At 64.7% G+C, this 21990-nt stretch overlaps 3 protein-coding genes across 3 annotated transcripts; all 3 read right to left on the bottom strand.

Moving 5' to 3' along the window:
• Positions 1-71: 71 nt before the first annotated feature.
• KCNH4 (potassium voltage-gated channel subfamily H member 4) lies at positions 72-9592 on the bottom strand. Its single transcript, XM_015651048.1, has 16 exons — positions 9478-9592; positions 6778-7011; positions 6511-6642; positions 6227-6369; positions 5070-5313; positions 4719-4876; positions 4201-4408; positions 3888-4082; positions 3510-3709; positions 2919-3168; positions 2601-2815; positions 1668-1715; positions 1219-1586; positions 1006-1109; positions 843-919; positions 72-770 (listed from the first exon to the last, which is right to left on the bottom strand). The coding sequence occupies exons 1-16, from the start codon at positions 9551-9553 to the stop codon at positions 72-74; spliced, it is 3351 nt and encodes a 1116-aa protein (XP_015506534.1). The 5' UTR covers positions 9554-9592.
• A 553-nt stretch (positions 9593-10145) lies between these two features.
• On the bottom strand, positions 10146-10788 carry HCRT (hypocretin neuropeptide precursor; the record flags this gene model as incomplete). The annotated part of the gene is made up of 1 exon (XM_033520014.1): positions 10146-10788. A coding segment is annotated over one exon (462 nt), but the record flags the coding sequence as incomplete, so codon positions are not given.
• LOC107215115 (inactive phospholipase C-like protein 2) lies at positions 10146-17943 on the bottom strand. The gene is made up of 5 exons (XM_015651074.3): positions 15433-17943; positions 15045-15248; positions 14366-14441; positions 12828-12937; positions 10146-12739 (listed from the first exon to the last, which is right to left on the bottom strand). Exons 1-5 carry the CDS (start codon positions 17866-17868, stop codon positions 12554-12556), a joined length of 3012 nt encoding a protein of 1003 aa, XP_015506560.1. The 5' UTR covers positions 17869-17943; the 3' UTR covers positions 10146-12553.
• Between the last annotated feature and the right edge of the window lie 4047 nt (positions 17944-21990).

A 21990-nucleotide genomic window follows, 5' to 3' on the forward strand; every position in this document is an offset into this window, starting at 1 on the left:
ACGAACTACAGCCGCGGAAGGGCGGCAGCGGCCGTGACCCCCGGGCAAGCCGGAGATCCTACCGGAGATCCCTACGGATTCCCCCCGGCCCCCTCCGCCAGATCCCCGCCGCTCCCGGCCCCGCGGGACCCCGGGCGGGGCTGCTGGGCCCGGCCGGGATGTAGAAAAGGCCCCGTGGGCGAAAAGTATAAAACCGTATCAAAATCCCTGCGAGTGTTCGGAGTGCGGCGTCCCGGGGGACTCCGGGCAGGGCCCCGCCGGGCAGGGCCCCGCCGGGCAGGGCCCGCCCGGAGCGGAGTCCCCGGGGAGGCTCCCCCGGTGCCCGCTGGGTCAGTGCGAGCTGGTGGAGCCGGACCGCGGCTGCGGGCGGGCCCGAGACCAAGCCCCGGCCGAGCAGCCGGGGAAGGATCGGGCGGCTGCGAGTCCGAGCCCCGGCGAGGGTCGGGGCCGGGGGTGTCCCCCCGCGGCGGGCGCGGCCCCTCGGTGCCCAGCCAGGGGTGCAGCGCGGCGGCGTGGGCAGAACGGCTGCGGACGGGACAGCGTTTGGCCCGGGGGCTGGCGGTGGGAGAGCTGAGGGAGCTGAGGGGCACCGGGGGCGAGGGGGGCGCCGGGGCAGCGGGCGGCGAGGGCCGGGGAGGCGGCGAGACGGTGGCAGGCAGGCGGCAGGGCCAGGCCGGGGGCTGCGGGGTGCCCAGGTGACTCTTGAGCAGCTCCATCATGTTCTGCAGCTCCCGGCTGAGGTGCGAAACCTCCTGGTTGAGGTGGTTGATCTGGAAAAGGACGGACAGCAGTGAGCCCCAGGGTTTTTGGGGACATGCACCCACCTCTGGTCCCCACCACACCTCCTGGTTGAGCCGGCTGATGTTCTGCTTTATCTCCTCTGTCTCCATCACCAGGGCTGGGCCGCCTGTGTCAGTCCCTGCTGGGGAGGACACAGAGAGCGGTCGGATGCCCTGCCGAGCCCCCCGGGCCCGGGGCCAGCACTCTGGCAGCTGCTGGCAGTACCTGAGGTGGGGGAATCCCTTGCCGCACTCGGCGGCGGGTCCACGTTGAAGCAGAAAGTTTGTGACTCTGAAGTCCCTCCGTTGTCTTCAATCCCATCCACGACTCTAGAGCAGGAAGGGGTGAGGATTGCCCCGCGTTACCCCCTCACCTCTCTGCCACCATCTGAGAGCAGCCGCCAGCAGCGGGACAAGGCACCGGCACATCCAGCCGTACCTGGGACTGAGGTCGGGCGGGCCGTAAGTGTGCAGCGAGGGGATGAGGAGCTTGGCCGGCCTCCTGCCCACGCCACCATCCCGCTCCAGGAGCCGGGGGTCCCTCCGGCACTGCGGGGAGGGGCTGCGGCCGCGGCCCCCACGGGCTGGGGAGTGGCAGCTGTGCCGCAGGGCTGAGACCTGGCACAGCTCATCGCCCAGGAGGCTGCTCAGGGAGCCACGGCGCACGGAGCTGCTCAGCGCGGGCAGCAGCAGCTTGCGGCGGGAGGTGCTGCCAGGGGACTGCTGGAAAACCTCGTCGGGCTCCTCCTCAGCCTCCACGATGGAGGGAAGGGGCTTCTCCGGGGCAGCACCGCTCTCCGGACGAGGCTGCAGGCGGGCAGGAGGTCAGGACTGGTCCCAGCCCCAGCCATCCCCCGTCCTCCCCCATCGCCTCGGCGGGGGACGAACCTGTGGCGCCTGCGACAGCCTCGGGGACCGGGAGTAGCGGCAGAGCCCCTGCGGGGAGAGCAGACGGTACCGGCTCAGCAGCGGGAGGGAGCCCCTGCACAGCTCCACAGAGACCAGTCACGGCCCGCAGCCCCCCCAGCCTCTCAGTGCCCCCCTGGAAAACCAAGCCTTCCCCAGCCCCACACATCAGCCTCAGCACCAGCCTCCACAACCCCTCACTCACTCTCCTTCCTCTGCTGCTGCCATGTCAATGGTGAGCTGCCCAACCTCGGCCTGGGTGTCCTGAGCCAGAGCCAAGGCTGCGCCCCAAATCCCAGCCCTGGCTCAGCCATCAGAGCACCAGCTCTGTCTGGAGCATGCAGCAAGCTGGGGAGGGTGACGCAGGTGCAGAACCTGCTGCACACTCCTGGCATTCTCCACTCTTGGTTTGTATACACCCCTCCTGTGTTATGGACACGGTGGGTCTTGGTAGGGCTGTTTGGGGCCTAGAGACTGACTTCCCACACCACCTCCATCCTTTCCACTCAGGGGGGAATTGGGTACCACAGAGATGCTCCAGAGGAGATCCAAATCTCTCTCAGCAGAGCCAGAGGAGGAAAAGTGCAGCAGAGCCATTTCTGCAGCAGAACATCCCCCTGGCTGCTGGAGCCATCAGCATGACTAAACCCACAGCCCCCAGCTGTGTGCTGCACTCCAGCATTTGCAATGCACCTCAGCTTCCTGCATTGCAAATGTTCTTTCTGCCAATTCCTCTGGTTGGCAGAAGCAGGACAGGACATACCTGCATGCCAGGGTGGCAGAGCTGCAGCCCCCACCCCAGCCTTGGAGCCTGGGGACTGCGAGCAGGGAGCGCTCAGACTCCCCTTCCATGGCCACGCTCAGCCCCAAGGCATGAGGACAGGAAGGGGCCTGAGAAGGAGGACACGCACCCACCTCCATCTCGCTGCCCTCCCGCAGGTTGAAGGTCAGGTCCTGGTGGATGTCAGCTGTGAACTTGCTGGCGTACTCAGGATAGAGCTGTAGCACTTCACAGAGCCCTCGCAGCCCGATGTGCTGAAGGTCACAGTAGGTCAGCGCCTTCACATCCGCATTGGTCTTGATCACCTGGTCCGTGCTGCACAGGTCGGCTCCAATCAAATCCCCTTTGCCTGCAGGAGGGGACCAGGGTGGGCTAGTGACATGAGCCCTGAGCCCCTCACTCTGCTGGCCAGCAGGAAGGGCTGGGGCAGAGCCCACACCACCTGCCCTCACCCAGGATGGCCAGGACCACGTTGTCCTTCAGCACCTCGAGGGAGCCGGAGCAGACAAAGTAGTTGGCCTGCAACGCGTCCCCCTGGCGCAGCAGATACTCCCCCGGGGCACAGAATGAGGTCTTGATGTGGAGCGAGAGGGAGCGGAGGCAGCCCCGGCTGGCGGTCTCAAAGATGGGCAGCTGCAGGATGTCCTTGTTGAGGTGCATGGCCACATCCGCACGCAGCTCGTCGGGGAAGTCGTGTAGGAGCTGGGGAGAAAGGAGCCAAGGCTCTGGGCACGAGGCACGGGGAGCAGGGAGCAGCTTTCCTGCAGCCCCAGGGGACAGATCCCCCTCCGGAGCGGGGAATCTCGCTGCTGAGCTGCCCTGGTGTCTCGGCAGTGCTCAGCAGTCCCGACTGGCAGAGGCGAGTTCTGTGGTAATCAGCTGCTTCTGCTCCATGTGCCTGTCCCGCTCCCTGTGCTGGCAGGAACTGGCCCCAGACCTGGTCCCTCCAGCACCACTCAGCTGGCCCTGCCAGCCCCATTGCTCCCCGATGGGTGCAGGTCACGGCTGGAGGGGGCTGGCCGAGCCCCACCAACACCTCCTACCTCGTTAGCATCAATGCCGTTGTTCACCGACCAGGTGGTCTGGAAGTACTCCAGCATCCTCTGCTTGAGCTGCTGGGGCAGGTGATGGACGCGGATGAAGTCCTTGAGGTCCTTCATGCGCGTGTGGTAGAGCGAGCGGCGGGAGTACATGCGCTGGATGATGGCCGTGACATTGCCAAAGACAACGGCGTGCATCAGCGCTGGGGGCAGGAGGGCAGCGTCAGGCCCAGCGTGGGGCACAGCTCGGGGCCACCTCCCCAAACCCCAGCCCGGGGCTGTCTCACAGGGCACATGTGCCCATCATCTCCCCCTGGATTGCCCATCAATGCCCTGGCAGCCCGAGGTGAGGGCCCTGCCCGGCCCCACTGCTCTCCTCACCCCCAATGAGCATGGTGCAGATGGAGAAGATCTTCTCAGTGTCGGTGTTGGCGCAGACGTTGCCGAAGCCCACGCTGGTCAGGCTGCTGAGGGTGAAGTAGAGGGAGGCGATGTAGGCGCTGCGGATGGAGGGGCCCCCCACCGAATTGTTGATGTAGGGAGCCTCCAGCCTCTTGCCCAGCTCGTGCAGCCAGCCTGCCAAGCACAGCCCGGGGTTAGCAGGATCCAGCTGTGAGGGCTGCTCCCCTGGCACTGCTGCCCCACGGCACAGGGGGATCCCAGTGCTCCGAGCACACCTCCACCCCACGCTCACCGATGTCCCAGGTGCGGGGGTCGTTGCTCTCCAGCTCCTTGCGGCCGATGACGTACCAGATGCAGGCCATCCAGTGCGCCAGCAGCGCAAACATGGACATGAGCAGCGTGAGCACCATGGCGCTGTACTGCGAGTACCGGTCCAGCTTCTGCAGCAGCCGCAGCAGCCGCAGCAGCCGCACCGTCTTCAGCAGGTGAACCAGCGAGGTCTGGGGGGCAGGCAGGAAGGTGAACCCGGTGTAGCTGCAGGCAGGGACAAAAAGGGACCCCAGCACCGCCCCCAGGGCAGGAACCCTTTGCCACCCCCACAGCTGCCAGGAGGGTCATGGGGTATAGGGCAAGGCAAAGGCAGCTTATCCTCAGTCAGCCTTGCACCCCTGTGCCTAACACCCAGCAGTCAGCCAGGGCCGTGGCTTGTCAGGGCACCAAATATCCCCAGGAGATGTGGGTGTTGGAGAGGGGCAGGGAGGTGGGAAGCAGCTTTGCTGTAGAAGGTGTGTTTGTGCCAGCAGCACGCACCACAGTCACATTGAAGATGTAGAGCAGATCGAAGGGCAGAGCAGCGATCAGATCCACGAAGAACCAGGTGGCCACGTAATGGATGCAGATGGAGCGAGGGTCGTACACAACCTGGCCCGACTGGCTCACGTATGTTGTCCGGAAGTTCAGGATGATATCTACCCCAGGAGAGCAGAACCAGCCCTCACCACCCCTTCTGTGGCTGCTAGAGCTGAGCCAGGACCACAGCCAACATTGATCTCACATCTGATGTGCCCAGGAGCAACAGCAGGGGCACAGCAATCCCAACTCCCCTCTCCATCACCTCTCATCCCTGCCCCACCTCTATCCTGGAGCAGGATACAGACTTACCGAGGATGAAGAGCATCTCTACGGCGATGTCGCTGACAATGGTGCTGCGGGCAGCTGAGAGACTGTCCTCTGTGCCCGTGAAGCAGACGTTGTAGGGGACGGTGATAGCCACGTAGAAGGTGGCCAGCAGGATCAACCAGTCCCAGAGTGCCTTGAAGATGCTGTAGTGGAGCAGGATGAAGCGGGACTTCTGTACTGAGGCCACCTTGTACTCGGGGATGGACGGCTTGTTCTCAAACACGTTCTGCAGGAGCAAACGTGGGGTGCTATGGGGATGGTGCAGGGGCCATCCCACACCAGGGGTGAAGGCCAGCACAGCCACCCCATCTCCTGAGTCCTGCCAACCAGCTGGCAGCCCCTGATGCCAGGGTGATGACACCCTTCTCCTGAACTGTGGTCACCCTCAGAGATGGGCACAGAATGGCCAATTACAGCACATCAATTAACACAGTGTCATTACTACTAACAGTAATCCCCTGGCAGTGCCAGCTGCTGCCTGGAACCGTCTCAGGTGCCAATTCACATGCTGGGGCAGAGGAGAGGTGAGGGCAGAGCCAGGGCCATCCCACACAAATCCCCAGAATTCAAGCCTGGTGCACTGATATCATTTGCCTAATGTCCTGGGGTGACTTTATGACACTCATCAGCTCTGGGACCCAGCAGCTCTCAGACCCTCTCTCTGGCCCCACAGCTGCAGGTGGTGCCCTGTACTGGGCACAGCAGCCTGGCACAGGACTGACTCTGGTCCCTGCCCCATCTGGCAGCTCCAGAGCTCTGGCACCCTGGTAACAGCACTCCCCAGAGCCAGGATGGCTGTGCTCAGAGCCAGCACTGGGCTTTCCTGACAGTGTATGTGTGAGGAGAGGCACAGCTCTGCCACAGCTGCCAGGTCTGCTGTCTCAACAGCAAGATCTGGGCACCCTCTGGGTTCTCCTGCTGCCAACCAAACACAAGTGCAGCGTGGCTACGGTGTGGCTGCCAGAGCTGGGAGGCATTTCAGTACTTGGCAGGCCAGGGAGGGATGTGCATGGGAACAGCATCCCAGCGAGGCTGGGTGAGGCTGGAGGCTGCTGTCAGGAGAGCTGCTGCACTGCCAGTTCACCACAGCCCCGGAATGGGAGGCACTGGGCAAAACTGAGGGTCTCCCAGGTCCTTACACGGTTGATTTTCATCTCGCCACGGTCCCTCCGGACAAACTGGCTGCTGAGCTGATGCAGCATGGTCCTGCCCTGCCTCCGTGCAGCCCTCAGGTGTGAGTTCCCAGGCTTCTTGCTCCTCTGTTTCTCACTCCTTTGCTTCTCTGCAGTGGACAAGGCATGCTGAGTTAATGAGAGTGCTGGGACATGGGTGTACATGTTCCTCACCAGGGAACCCCTTTGTCACGTGCCCACTGCACACGCTGCTCCCTGAATCCCATCCCCATTCTACAGCCACGGCTCACCCTCCTTCTTGTCCCCAGGGTAGCTCCTGCCTCGGCTCTCTGTGATGTCCTTGAAGGAGAAGAGGAAGAGCACCACCTCCCCCTTTTCGTTCTTGATGGGCATGATGTCCAGCAGGCACCAGAAGGCAGCTCCTGGGTGAAGGAGAGAGTTGGTGAAGGCAGGGCAGCTCCCCCACCCAGCAGCATCCCCCCAAGGCCATGAGACCGCGATGGGGCCAAATCCCAGCTGGAGCTGTGGCCAGAGACCCAGCCCCATGTGCCACTCACCACCCTTCTTGTAGAAGCAGACCTCAGTCTGGTACTCCTGCCTGCTGTCCAGCGCCTTCTCGATGCTCTGCAGGATGGGCTCGCTGGTCTCAGCCCCGCAGAGGAAGCGGCAGCTGCAGTTCTTCTGCATGACCTCGGTGCGGGCAAAGCCGGTGAGGTCGCAGAAGCCATCGGAGCAGTAGACGATGGGGAAGCCACAGCGGCCCTGTGCGTTCGCCAGGATGAAGTTGCTGTCTGAAAGGAGACACAGCTGCCCCCGAGGCCTTGGGGCAACCTCAGAGGGCATGAACAGCAGCCCAGCCCTCCCGGCCCCCCATGTGTCCCTCTGAGAAGTGGAGCCAGATCTCCACGTGGCTGCTGGCTGCCCCTAGCTGCTCCCAGAGCTTGCTCATCCCCTCTCCTGCTGCCCCCAAGGTCCGGGCAGGACCCCAGCCCCATGTTCTGGAAGGGGAAGGAGCCCGGATCCATCTCCTGGCCCCCATCACCCACGCGAGGCAGCTCACGCCTCCCCCTCACCATCTGCCACTCCAGCTCTGCCGGGGCTCAGGGAGCTTAGCAGGAGCAGCAGCTCCCGGCTGGGCATATCCAGCCCAGAGGTGCCCAGCTGTGGTGCTGACACCCCCAGAGCTGTGGGGTGCTGGGACACCAGCTGAGAGGGTGGGAGAAAAGCCATGAGCCCATGGGAAGTCAAGGGCCAGTGCCCAGCTGCCATGAGCCAGAGAAGAACCACAGCATCCTCGGCCTCTCAGCATCACAGAGCCTCCCCAGCATCACCCAGCCCTGGCAGCGGGAGGTGGCACCAGCCACAGGAAAGTTCTTGCCAGCCCTGTGCCCTGCCCAACCACAGAATAGCTGTTCTGCCCCCCAGCCCCCAGCCACAGGTCCTGCCCCACAGCACCAGTGGGACAGGCAGGCTCATGTTAGCAGGGTGCCAAGGAAGCGGGTGAGCAGCTGGCATGGACTGTGGTGGGACCCAGTGTGAGCAGACCAGGCTGTTCCCAGCCCCAAAATGGCCTAAAGTGGTGGGTGCCCAGCACAGGACCCCGGCACCACACAGCCAGGATCAGGAAGATGTGCTCTGCCCCCCTCACAGAAAAAAGGAGCCCATGGTGATGCCAGGACCCACACACCACGGGCAGAGCGATGCCAGGGCAAGGCAAACGCAGCGAGAGGTTGCGGGAGGGAAGGGATGCAGCCCCGGCTGATGGGGGTGCCGTGGGGCCACCACAGCACAGCTCAGCCCAGGATTAGCTCGGAGAAGCAAAAATAGCCTGAAGCTGTGACTAAGGCCAGATTTTGGCTCTGGGAAGCCGGGATTATGGTGATATCCAGGATGTGTTATTAGAACAGAAAACAAGGGTTTGCATTTGGGAGTGGCTCAGTGAGCTGGAGGATGTGGCTCTGGCAGGCTTGGCAGACCCCAGCCATGGTGGCCAGTGGGCCTGGCCAGGTGCCCCGGGGCCCAGAGCAGCAGCTGCCCGGGAGAGGCAGGGTTAACTCCCCTCGGGGTATCACTGCGCTAAACCCCTCTCCATGGCAGATAAAGCCGATAAGATGCACATCAAGCCCGCAAAGCCCCACACCGTTTAAAAGTGCCCGGAGGCGGTTGGGTAGCTTTGGACAGGGGGACTGCCAGGGCACTGGAGGCAAAGCCAGGCTCTCCGGGGCAAATTCCCAAGGCTTTGGTGGTGGTGTTGCAGTCAGCTTCCCCCAGAACCTCCCAGGAAAGCCTGATCCCGGAGCTCTGCCCCTCCGGAGGGACAGCAGGATCACAATCATGAGGCACAAGTGGCTCTGTCCTGTCACCTCCAGGAGCAGCTCAGTCAGAGTAGGAGAAGAGAGATTTCTCACACGTTGCAGCCCCAAGGATAACATTCCAAATTTCAGCTTCCCTGGGCAAATGACCCCCTGCGCCACCAGGGCTGCCCCGTGTCACTCCAGGGCAGGAGACAGCTCGGCAAAGAAGCAAACACATGCTCCAGAGTGCTCCGATTGCCTCGACAGTGCCCTGGGAGGTGGCTGCGGGCTCCCAGGAAGGGAGGAGATGATTAGCCATGCAGGCAGCTGGCCCGGGAGACACCTGCTCCAGGTGTTTTTGAGGTGAAGCTGAGGTCAGTCATGAGCACGGCCCGTCCCCGGGTGGCTTCATGGTGCCGGCAGTGCTGGAGCTGGCGTGTGGCGCCCGGACATCACCCACCCCGGCTTCAATCCGTCCCGGGCCCGGCACATGGACACGGGGAGGAACTCGGGGGCCGGGGACACGGGCACGGGCCGGGGCAGCGGTGGGGCCCGGAGGTCCAGGGTCAGCCCGGGCGTATTGAGCCCGACCGTGCCCTCTCCGGACGTCCCCCGCTCCTCCCGGGGCCCCGCGCGTCCCTCCGGCAGACACCGGGATCTGTCCCTGGTGCTGAGCGCGGCTGCGGCGACACCGAGCGGCACCGGCAGCGGGAGCGGGGAGAGCCCCGCGGGGATGGCCCGGGACACGGGCACGGCGAGTCCCGGAGCACCGAGCCCAGATACGGGACGGTCCTCGTACGGCGCGTGGGTGGCCGCACCCGGCCGAGGCTCCGGCTCAGCGGGGCCGGGCCGAGCCCTGTCCCCTGTCCCGTTCGCCGTGTCCTGCGGGACAGCGCCTTTCCCCACCCGGTGTTCCCCCTCCGCCGCCGCCACGGCCCCTCCCCGGTCCCGTCCCAGCCCTACGTGTGCCATCGAAGCGGGTGGCGATGGTGTCCAGGAAGGTGTTCTGCGGCGCCAGCAGCCCCTTCATCACCGGCATCGTCCCGCCCGACCGGCCGGCCGCCGCGGGGCTGCGGCGGCGGGGCTGCCTCCGCCGCCCCCGGCCCCTCCGCGGCGCCGCAGGCTGATCCCGGCCCGCCCGGGGCTCCCGCCACGCCCCCGCTCCGCCCCGGCACCGGGAGGGGCCTCGGCACCGTCGAGCACCGTTCCCCGCCCGCGGGTGGGGCGGTCTGGCCCGGGGGGGCTCTGGGTTGGAGGCGGCAGGACCCGCTCGGCACTGGAGCCGCCGTACCGGGAGCACCGGGAGCCGCTCGGCACTGGAGCCGCCGTACCGGGAGCACCGGGACCCGCTCGGCACTGGAGCCGCCGTACCGGGAGCACCGGGACCCGCTCGGCATTGGAGCCGCCGTACCGGGAGCACCGGGACCCGCTCGGCACTGGAGCCGCTCGCCCCTGGCCCTCCCAGCCCCGCGGGGGCTGCAGGAGGAGCGGGACCCTCGGTCAGCCCCTGTCCTGGTACCGCGCCCAGGCAGCCCCGGTGCAGGCAGATGAGCCCGGTCCAAGCGCGGCTCCGGCAGCTGCCCCGGCGCTGTGCCCGCCCAAGCCCTCCCCAGAGAGACAACAGAGCCGGGTGACATCAGGCTACCATTTATTGTAAAAGGCCGCGGTGCCCGCGGTGCCCTGAGCAGGCCGGGCCAGGGCCAGGGCTGGGAGGAGGTATCTAAAAGTGCTATTTACACTGAGCTCCGGCTGTGTGTCCCCGGAGTCCACCCTGCCAGGGTTCCCCTCTCTGTCCCGCTGCCCCCATCCCATTTAGTAAAAGCTCCTCGCAGCTCCCTGGGCCTGGCTCGTGCTCAGATCCTTCCCTGAGTGTCCCTGGCACTCCCTGGGGCCGTCAGGGCTGCTGTCAGCACCTCTCGGCATCGCTGTCGGCTGGGCGACCGTGCCCGCAGGGCAGCCCAGCGTGTCGTGGCAGGCGGTGCCAGGGTGCTGCCCGCGCTTGCCCATCGTGAGGATGCCCGCAGCGTGGTTGCCGGAGCCATGGAGCAGGCGGTACAGCCGGCTCTGGAAGGCCAGGGGAACGCTCTTCCTCTTGCCCAGTGTGAGGATGCCAGCGGCGTGGTTGCCCATGCCGTGCAGGAGGTCGTAGACACGGCAGGAGCAGGTCTTCTGCCGGCAGCAGTGGGGCAGGTTCTGCCGGGCAGCAGCCAGGGAGCAGAAGAGGAGCAGGAGCAGGAGGCAGGCAGCTCGCCGGGGCTGCCGGAGCAACGCGCAGCGTTAGAGCAGGGCAGGGACAGGGCAGAGAGGGGGGAACTGCAGAGCCCCAGGACCCTTCCCCCTGCTGTGCTCACTGGTGTTTCAACTCCTCCCTGCCCTGGTTGTTGCCACAGAGGCCCAGCCCCACACCCGAGGTGCACCTGGACTGTCGCCCTTCTCAGCACCCTCACCTGTGTTCCAGCCAGCAGCCAGATGTGGGTGTCCTCACCGCAGCCCTGCTCCGGCACACAGCAGCTGTGGCAGACACCCTCCTCTCTGCCCAGTGCCATGGGACAAGCAGTGAATGCTGCAGGCATTGCACGCCCAGCTCCCTCCCAGGCAGTCCCCTCATCAGCTGCTGGTACAGTCGGGGAGTCCCGGGGATTTGCTGCCCACTCAGAGATTCCCAAGAAACCGTCCAGGCCCTCCCACACCCCCAGCCCTACACTCTGATCTCCCACCCATCGCTGTTCTCTTGTCCCCAGGGGCTGCAGCACCCCAGCCCCACCTTGGTGTTGGGCACCTCCATCCTTGCTGGGGTCTTCAGGTGGCCGAGCGGCTCTGGGGCATGTCCCATCGGGCAGCCGACAGCACGGCACCCTGCACTGCCACTGCCACTTTATAGAGCCCGGCACAATAGTGCTGCCAAAAATACCGCTGGGCCAGCGGCAGCGAATGGTCTCTGGGAGACGTGGGAGCGCTGTGGCCGGTAGCCCGGAGACCGTCCAGGCCTTTCCCCTCATTTTTCCCCTCATTTGCACGTCCCCATTGTGAGGGTACTCACTGGACGGGATACCTGGCACTAATGAGGCCATAATTGCCCCCGGGCCGAGCTGCTGGGCTGGCACAAATGGGCTGAAGGTCAGCGCTGGCCGGCTCCGACAGCAGCGCAATGCGCGGGGCCGCTGCTCAGAGCCCCATTAGGCTAATTAAACCCCCGAACAAAGGGCTGCCAGCAGCTCTACGGCTCCCTGACTGACGTGGGGAGCCGTCACCCTGCGCTTGGCTGCTGCCAGGGAGGGATGGTGCCACCAGGGTCCTGTACCTGCTGCCACCCTCCATCCCCTTTGGTGACACCATCCCATCCTGCTCCTGTGCCTGGAACAGAGGGAGCCAGAGGGCACCAGGGAGGGTCTTGCACTCTTTATAACACTGCACACCCCCCCTGACCCCAGGCCACCGCCAGCCTTTGCTTGTGCTGAACTCCCTTGCCCTGGGGGATGAACCCAAACATTTCCCTGATGCCAGAAGCCACGGCTGCTGTTCAGGGACACCCTGGCCCCACATCTGCTGCACCAGAGAGCCTCCCAGCTCCTCTGTATAGTGGGGACCCTAGGGATGCTATGGAGGTGACAGGACCAGTCAGGATCCTTCCTGCCCCAGCCAGGTTTTCCCCAGGGCTGGTGAAGGCCAAACCTGCAGCCCTGGAGAGGGTGGGCAGAACTCCAGACCTGGGGCTGCTTTTTCCACGTGGCATCTGGCACAGCAGGCTGGGTACATGCACATGGGCACTGGGGTACCAGCATCCCCACTGGCCCCTCGGCAGAGTACTGGCTCCAGAAGCAGATGGAGGGGATGGATGAGTCCTCTGGGAGCTTGGTGGGGCAAAAGGGAGCAGGGACATCTCTCCCCAACCTCTCAACTGAATTCTGGTGCAAGCCCCTCAACACGGCAGAGCACAGGCACCCAGCCTCACACACATTCCCCAGGCAGGCTGGGGCTCCCTGCTCCCGGCCCCTGCGGCCAGGGGTGCTCAGTCCGGGCCCCGAGCCCCAGACCGGGGTCAGCAGGACGCTGTGTCGCCACCTCCGTCTGTCTCAGGGATGGGCTCCAGCGGAGCTTGCAGCCGAGAGGGCTCCGGCGAGGCTGATCCGTTCCTGCCGATGCCGCAGGACTGCCCCGCGTTGTGGATCTGCCACAGGTTGTCCAGTGCCTCCGCCTTGGCATGCTTGAGGAGGTCAGCCTGGCCCTGCGGGGGGGAGACGGGGGTGTGTTAGGGTGGAGGCAGGAGGGTGAAGGGGCAGGGCAGAGGTATCCCTGCAGCCTTTGCCCCTCACCTTGAGGACGGTGATGTTCCAGGCGAAGCTCTCCAGCGCCTTCTGCAGCTTGCGGCCCCGCAGCCCTTCCTTGGTCTCGATGCGGTGCAGCTCCTTGTGGAAATCCATCCCTGCATTGGTGGGAGAGGTGCTCAGTGGGTGCAGGGACACCGGCACAGGGACAGCCACCACCCACGACCAACAGGGACCAAGGCAGAGGGATGCCCTTTGCCCACCATGGGGTTGCAGGCTGGGTGGGCTCCCCCCTGCCCCGGGAGCCTCAAGAATCCTTCATGCCCCAAATGATGGGCCAATGGAACCCCAAACATTCCAGCACCATGGTCAGCTGTGGCCTGTGGCCGCTCTGGACCGCAGAGATCTGGAAGGGCAACAGAGACCCTGAGCAGAGGCACAGCTCTTGAATTCCATGGCTCATCTGGGGGGGAGTGGGAGCAGGGCCCCCAGACCCCCCCATCGGAGCGCAGGCCCCGTCACTGTGCCCCACGTGACATCCCCTGAGTGGGTGCTATATTTACCCCTCCTGACGCAGCACCGGCTCTGGGCCCACGCGAGGGTTCCCACGCAGCTCGCTCGCCCTCGCGCTGCCAATCAGCGCTCCCACGGCCCCACGCCCCCGCCGCAGCTCCCCGGACCCCCAGCTCCTGCCAGCCGGGTTCCGGCTGTGCTGCCACCACAGGAGCTTGTCCACAGCACGGCCAGGGTGAAAGCAGGGACAGGCAGCACCAGAGCACGGGGGTGGGGGCTGCAGCCGTCAAATTGCTGCCTACCGGCACCCCTGGAACCCCTGAATCCCTCTGCGCACCCCAGAATCGCTCTGCCCTGCAGCACCCCAGCGCAGCAGCCAGAGCAGCACAGAGGGCACAGCACCAATCTGTGCCCTGCAGCTTGTGCCCCACTGCTCCACTCCCCCAGCGCTCGCAGCAGTGGCAGAGCTGAGCCAAGAGCTTGGGGAGATTTCCGTCTGCCGCGTAGGCAGGGAACAAACACGGCTGCTGGCAGCGAGGCTGGCATGGCGGGGACAGCAGAGCAGGGCCCCCTCCTTCTTCCCCAGCCCCTCCAGCTCCTGACACTCTCCCAGCCCCATGGGGAGCCCACAGAAGCCTCTGGAGCTGGTGGGGCTATCCCTGTGGGGTCCCAGCCAACAGAGGGGCCACGCAGCCATCAGGGCCTGGAGTGGGGCCAGAGGTCCCAGGCAGCTGCCAGAGTGGGGGCACCCGCGGGGAGGACCAGGGCAGGCGGCAGCAGCACCTGCCTGTGTGGGTTCTGCCATGTGTTTGGGAAGTCTTAACACTCAGTTGCCATTTCTGCCGTCAGCCCTAGCCTGTTATTTCTGGCACTAATTATGTTCTGGTTTTTGACAGCTAATGACTCTTCCCCGCTTCCTCATCAGCCTCCCCCACTCTGCTTGCTCCCTACCACACAGCTCTGCAGCCCACCCACCCACACCCTGCCCCAGTGCAGGAAGCCCTGAGCCCCAGGACGTGTTTGGGTCCACAGCCAGAGCCAGAGCGGAGCTGGGGCTGCCCTCCAGGACCCACCTGCCTGCTGTGCCTGGATGAGCTTCCCATACACGGCGTCGGCAGACTCGATCAGCGTCCGGCTAGTCTGGATCATCTAGGGAGAGGGGCAGCGTGAGGAGCTGGCCAGCCCTGGCCCTGTGCCCCCAGCCAAGTGGATGAGGAGATGGGGCTCATCAGGGGCTGTCCCCACACCCACCCAGGGCCTGGCCCTTCCCACCTCACCACACATGGCTGGGTATGGTGTGACCTGCACCTGGCCAATGCCCAGGTTCCCTTCAACACAAAAGAAGGAAACAGCTCTGGCTGTGGCTATTAATGGGATTTCTCCCACCTGGTGGGACCAGGACAAGGGACAGGCAGTGCAGACATAGGGGAGGTGCTGCAGTGTCCAAGGGTCAGATGATCTGGGCAAGCCTGTGCCTTGGCAAGACTCCTTCCTGGGCAGCCCTCATGCAGCCCCCTGGCCACTCACCTTCCCCTGCCCCAGGATGGGGACAGTGAGCTCACAATTCCCCATCCTTGGACCTTCTGATCCATCCCACAAAACCTGTCTGGGTTCATCCCACAAACCTGCTCAGGTTCATCCCATAAAAACTGCCTGGGTTCATCCCACAAAACCTGTACCACCACTGGCTGCTGGTCCCTCTGATCCCAGGGAGCCTCCCCAAGGAGCTGAGCCCAGCAGGACGGCACTTACCGTCTCATAGGCAGTGAGGACCTTGCGCAGCAGGTCGGGGATGGGGCCCTGGGCCTCCATGGGGGGGTACTGCTCTGCCAGGTTGAGGGTGACACTGGGTGCGCTGTCACTGTGCAGCAGCCACGTGGACACCGTCAGGATGCACTGCTTCATATTGGCAGCGGGTGTCAGCCCACACAGCTCCTTGAAGGAGACCAACGCATTCTGCAGAGACCAGTGTCCAGTGTCAGTTCAGCTGGGCAGACCCCCAGGAGCACCCCCATTTCCCACAGCTCTCTGCTTCTCGCCCACATCCCCCGGGAAAAGGGGGACAGCCTGGCTCCCCACCACTCTCAGTCCAGCCCCATCCTCCCCTGCACAAACCAGGGTGCCTCTGCAGGGTCCATACCTGTACATTCTCCCGCAGGTCAGTGGCCTCCCGCAGCGGCTGGGTGGCCGTCCGGAAGACCTCATCGATGGCTTTGATGCCAGTGGCCTTGGTGGAAGTGTACTCCCGCACTCGGCGGCCCCGGCGCCCCGCCAGCCCCCGGCGGTGCCCCTTGCCCCCACCACGGCGGTCAGTGATGGCCACATGCACAAAGAGGGTGGCGTGGGGCAGGGGCTCCCCGGCCAGCGACTGGAGGGGGACATGGCGGTAGCCAGGCTGCAGGCACTCGAAGGGGATGGTGTACTGGGCAATGAACTCATCCCCAATGTAGTCATCGTCCAGCACAACAAAGCGCAGGACGGCCAGCTCCGGCAGGTTGATCTGGAACTCCAGGCTCTCATCGAAGATGGGGTTGTCCCCGCTCTGCAGGGCTGTCTTGGTGCGGTGCTCAGCGCAGTCGGCCGGGATGCCATGGATTTCAGCACAGACATAGGGCTCCACAACCTCCCCCTTGGCCCCCGAGCCCTTGGGCTTGGGCAGGTTCTGCCCACTGATGACCTTGAGGTGCAGGAGCTGGGCAGGCACCCCAGGCAGGGAGTCCTTGGCGTTGGCACTGAAGTAGGAGACCTCCTCCCGCATGATGGCCGGGCGGAGGACGTAGCCACAGGCCCCGTTCTGCCGGAACCAGCCCGCATTCAGGTCCATCATGAGCCCTGGTGTCTGGTAGTTCATAGCCACCATCTGGCAGCCGCATTTCCAGAAATCCTGGGGGTTCATGTTGCTGGCATCGATGCGCATGGGGCTGGGGTAGATGCGGGAGAGGAACCGCTTGTTGTAGCTGACCAGCTCAGCCGGGCACTCGTTGGCGAAGCGTCCCGCCTCCACCTCGCTGAAGGAGCACATCTCCCAGTAGCGTTGCCCACGTCTCGAGCTCTCAAAGTCCTGGAAGGGGACAGCCTGGCAGAGGCTCACCAGCTCCGAGAGCTCACGGCTGAGGCGCACCCGCCGCAGGCCACCTCCCTCCGGCGCCTCCCGGTCCTCCTGGCCCAGTCGCCGCGCCAGCTCCCAGCCTTCCTCCTCGTCCGACACCTCCCCCTCGCTGTCCTCGCAGGTGGGCGGCAGCTTCTTGCCCTTGATGAGGATGCGGCCCTTGAGCTCCTCTGGGGACGGCAGGTAGGACGCCACGGGGTTGGGGGGCTCCAGGTACAGCTTCTCCCCCAGCGTCTTGCGCAGGCACTGAGCAGCGAGTCGCTGCTGGGGGGCCGAGCAGCGCACCACCAGGCAGAGGATCAGGGGGTAGGCAGAGGCAGTGAAGGCGTGCTGGTCAATCAGCCCCACCACGGCACGGAAGGGCACACAGGAGGCAGCTGAGGGGCTGGTGTAGACCACGGGCTCACCCTCGGGGCCGTCCCACAGCACCAGCTCGATGCTGCGGCAGCCCAGGCCCAGGGCACTGATGTAGCCACTGATGTCTGAGCGGCCCCAGAAGTTGTCCTCCAGCAGGCAGGCGCTGTGGGCAGAGCTGATGTAGTAGTGGGAGAGGGGCTGTGCCATGTCCTGGCAGACCTTGCGGTGCTGTGGGTCAAAGATGGAGCAGTCAGCAGAGAGCAGGTAACGCGTGAAGCCGTCGATGGCCAGGTAGCCCTTCTCCCGGCCCTCCTTGGAGGGTTCATACTTGCTGACGATCTCCAAGCACTTCTCCTCTGTCACCCCCTCCATGCCCTGCTCCACCTCCAGGAACATCAGCAGGTCCTTCACACCCAGGTATTCCTTGTTGCTGGAGAACTGGACCAGCAGGAAGAAGATCTCAGGGCGGGTGCAGAGCTCACAGTATGCCTCCACAAAGAGGTCACAGGCCACCTCGGTGCCAGGACGCTCGCTGGCCTTCTGCAGTTCCTTGAACTTCAGCTCGATGGTGGAGGTCTTCATGCCAGGGTTGAGTGCTTTGATCAGCTGCACAGCCCGGGACACAGGGATGCGGCCAGACTTCTCCAGGTCAGCAAGGTCAAAGACAGAGGAGATCCAGGATGTCCGGAGGCTGGGGTGGCCAGTCCCAGGCGCCTCAGGGCTGTGCTTTCCATAGGACACCAGATAGCGCAGCCCCATCACCCAGGCACTCACCACATCTGCTGAGCTGGCCACCAGGTCCAGGGACTCGTAGTTGTCTCCATAGATGATGGAGAAGGCGCACTCATCCGGGAACTGGTCGGAGAGGCCATTGCTGCGCAGGACAGGTGTCTTCTTGCCCACACGCACCTCTTTGACCGATTTGATCTCAATCTTGGCCTTCTCTGAGTCCTTCTTGGAGGGCTCCCAGCGCACGGAGCGCATGTCGGCGTCCAGCACGAAGAAGCGGCTGTACATGCGGGAGTTGGAGCGCACCTTCTTCAGCTCACAGCCCTCCAGCATGAGGGAGATGCAGGCAGCTGTGCTGTTGATCTTGCGGTCATTGGGCATGGAGCTGAAGGACACTGTCTTCTTCTTCTGTGCTGGCCGCTGCCGAGAGCCATCCTGCCAGGGTGGGAAAGGGGCAGAGCCATCAGGGACAGCCAGGCAGCACAGGCCTCACCAGTTCCTGGCATCCTCCTTCCCCACGGTCCCCCCACCCCGTCCCAGCCCAAAGTAGTGCTTAGCACTGCCCCAGGGTGCCCCAGCACCACTCTAAGCCCAGTCCACACAATTCCGCCCCTCTCCTGGGGGCTGGGAGCCAGCTCCAGCCCTGGCTTTCCTCACAGCTCACTGCCTGGCTTATTTTAACTCTGCTTTCCTTCCTTCCTTCCTGCTCCTGGCCCTGAGCTGGATCCTTCCCCACTGCTCGCTCACCCTCACAGGCACAGCCATGCGCCAGCAGCCCAGCACAGCCCCTGGCTGCTTGGCCTGGGGACACCAGAGGAAAACAGACACCCGGCATGTGATGCATGAGCAGAGCTGCTCCTAGGGAGCCCAAGGCAGACCCCCTGCGAGGAGTGGGGCAGGACAGTCCCTGCCAGTGCCACATGCTGGGGACCACCATGGCCACAGCTCTGTCCCACAGAGCGCAGGGTCACGAGGGCATGGGCTGTTTGCTGCCAGCACCTCATACCCACACTCTGTCCTGCCTCACTACGGGGAGGGGGACCCAGCTGCCACGGGGCTGGCAGGGGATAAGGGGGAACAGCAGGGCCAGGAGTGTATTATGGGATGGATTTCATTAAGCAGCACAGTAGGAGGAGATTTAATCCACTTCTTCAAGATTATGGTGAGTCACCTCTAATCTGGTGGTGTCTCTGTCAGAGGCAGGTCCTGCTCAGCTGCCCAGGTTGGAGGTGAGGGGCTGCTCCCCTTCAGTGCCCCGACAGCTTCCACAGCTCCTGCATGGGGCTGCACCTGGGCAAGCACATCCCGTGCCTGATCCTGGAGGGTTGGGATCTGCCCCACGGGGTCAGGCAGCCACAGCCAAGGGCATTCGGAATGGGTCGCACAAATAGATGTGTGGCTTCCCCAGGGAATGGGGAATCCTCCAGGGATGCCCAGGGAAAGAGGAACCAGCACCAGCCCTGAGCCCCTCCTTAGAGCCAGGCATATCCTACTACCCCGGAGCTCGGATGTGGTGGCTGTTTGCATCCTCTCGCTGCCAGATTGCTCCAGGGAGCTGGCCGAGCTCCAAGACCCTGCCTCGGTGCCAGCCATCCCGGGTCGGCAGGCGCTCAGCGGCAGGTCACGCCATCGGCCAGCCCTGCGGGGAAGAACTCGACGCCGGATGCTTCCTGCGTGCTGCAATCTGAGCGCCCCACTGACAGGCAGCCGCAGCCCCCAGCTGGCCGAGGGGCGATGGGCACCGAGGGCCGCACCTCCTGCCCCCCGGCAGGACCCCCGCCTCTCTGCGGACCCGCTCCCCGCCCGGCGCACCCACCCCGAGCGGCTCCGCACCGGGCCCCACAGCTGAAAACAGGAAATCCATCCGGAAAGGAAACACGGGCGGGGGGCCTGCGTGCACCCAGAGCCAGGGACCTGCTTCCAGCTGTGCCCGATGCAGGCGGCCACACACACCCCACCGGCACCAGCCCCGCCGGTCCCCCCGCACCCCGGCTCAGGGCGAAAGCCCGAACGCCCTCCCTGCAGACCCCCACCCTCTCAGGGGTAGATAGGGGAGGGGGTGCCCATTGCAGCACTTTGGGGTGCAGATGGGTGGCACAAAACCAAGAGCGCACACAGACCCCGCTTCTCCCTCTGAACGGGCAAACAGCAAACAGGGGATGCGAGGAGCCTCCCGTCTGCAGCTGCCCTACGCTCCTCGGTGCGGCCTGGGGACCGGCAGGGAAGAGCCTCTGCTCCCTGGCAGCCTTTCCCAGGCTGTTCCCTGGTCTTCAACCCGGGGGACAGCCCACGGAGTGCTGGGCGAGGCGCGGCAGGAGCAGCGCAGGCAGGTGACGAGGAAGGCAGCAGTGGAGCCGGGAGGACACGGTGCCCATGGCCATGACAGCATGGAACACCCCCAGACAGAGGGCAGAGCTCCGGCTGGAGCAGGGATCCTGCTCGTTGTGCCACCGAGCTGGCAGGGAGCAGGCAGGGCTCCACAGAGCAAAGCACAGACCGAGATGCCGATCGCGGTGCCAGTGGTGAGCGTGGGCTCCCAAGGAGGGCACGTTCCAGCCCAGCTGCCTGCCCTGCTCAGCCCTGCAGCATGTGTTAAGCACCTCTTCAGCCAATTATCTCCTTCATTAGTGCCCTGGTGAGTGCTGATGCCCTAATCTCAGCCTCCACGTGACGGCCCCCGTTACCGACCACATAACCCACTCTCAAAGCAGGGGATGGAGAAGAGCCCATCAGTTGTCCCTGCCTTCCCTTTATCCCGCAGCCTGGCCGTGACGTGACTCATCTGCAGCTGAATTCCCCAGGTCCCGGGTCTCCCCGCTACCCCTAATCCAGCGTGGGCAGGGGTGCGGGCAGGCAGCAGCCCCGGAGCTGAGGCAGTGGGAGGCCAGGCACAGTCAGGGCTTTTCTACCGTCGCCTGTTCCCTGCCAAGAAGAGAGCGACTGACACATCCACTCCCCGCGGCACCAGCTGCCACTCCTCGGTGAGGGGCCGTGGAGTCAGATCCCAGCAGAGGCACCACACAGCTCCTGGGACTGGCATGTGATGGGAAGGGGGCTCGGGGGACAGAGCAGCAAAATGCTATGGAATCGACACCTCCTGCAGAATATCCAATACCCCCAAGTCCCTCTCAGCCCATGGGACCACCAGCCCGCTCTGCTTTCAGCCTGGGAAGAAAGAAGGGAGCAGGTCCTCTAGTCAGGGCACAGGGACACTGCAGGGGACAGCTCTGAACCCCGGTGCCTCAGGCCCCCCTGTCTCCACACAGCCAGTGAGTCGCACTTTCAGATTCACTCCTCCAGCCTGTTCTGGAAATCCCAAAAAATAACAGAGCTGGCAGCTCTTTCCACATGTGCCTCCGCTGCTGCTCAGGCCCCGGATGGACTCGGAGATGCACAACGGATCGGCACAAGCTGGGGACACTGTCCGGGTCTGACCTCCCCCGGGCCAGCGCCCTCCCTCTCCAGTGCTGGCCCTGGGCCACCCGACCTTCACGTGAGGCCAAATCCCGCGGTGACGCAGGTGGTGACAGGGATGTGCCCGGCCCGGTGCAAGCGAGATGTTCACCACCCCCAGCCCGCCATGCCCACGGATGGTCCCTGGGCAAGGAATGATGCTGGTCCGTCCCGGGAGGAGCAGGAGACCTCAGCAAGATCCCCAGGGAAACCGGGCACAGACGGTGCACTGGCAGCAGCCTCTGGTAGCACGGGAGCACTCGCAGGTCTCGGTGCCGTCACCGCGTGGGCACAGCCCGGCCGCCCCCGCAACAGTTTGCAGCGAGAGCCCAGGCGGGCGCGGGCAGGGACTCAGGGTCCTGACTCCGCTGTCCAGAAAACTGGGCTGGGGCACCACGGAAACAGCCCCCTCACCGGGTATTAATAGCACCGGAGCAATCCCAGCTTAAAATAGGCTGCCGGGAGCGGGGAGGCAAGTCCCGGGCGGACGTGACCTATTGTGTCAGCGAGTACCGCTGGCATCAGCACAATCAAGGGGGTTCATTTAGGAAAGCACACGTGGGATCCGCTGCCCACCCAGGTGGGAGACCCCCCTAGACCCCGGCCCCACCACGGCCCGGCAACACCAACACCAGGTGCTGGGAGCAGACTGCAAGCTGCTCAGGCCAGGCCCGAGGCTCAGCGCTTGTCAGGAGAGAGCACGGGAGAGCAGAGGCTGCTCCAGGGGCAGGAGCGGGCATCTTCTCACGGGAACCCAGGGGTGTCCTGAGCAGGACCGGGTGATGCTGCAGCGTGGCCACGGCACTTGACAGGGTGATCAGTGGACACTCCACAGAGCCGGGCCCGGCCAGATTGTGCCCTTGGGGACCCTGGGTCCGGGCAGCGTGCGGGGACGCCGTGTCAGTCCCGGCGTGACCAGCACCGCGGGCAGGCGGCGACCCTCGGTCGCCCGGGGGATGCGGCTGCTCTGCAGCTCCTCGGAGCGGCTCCACGGGCACAGGGGGAGCGAGGAGCGGCGGACAGAGCCGGTGCGGGGGGACGCGGGGCTCG

The sequence above is a fragment of the Parus major genome, chromosome 27 (assembly GCF_001522545.3).
Source record: "Parus major isolate Abel chromosome 27, Parus_major1.1, whole genome shotgun sequence".
NCBI lineage: Eukaryota > Metazoa > Chordata > Aves > Passeriformes > Paridae > Parus > Parus major.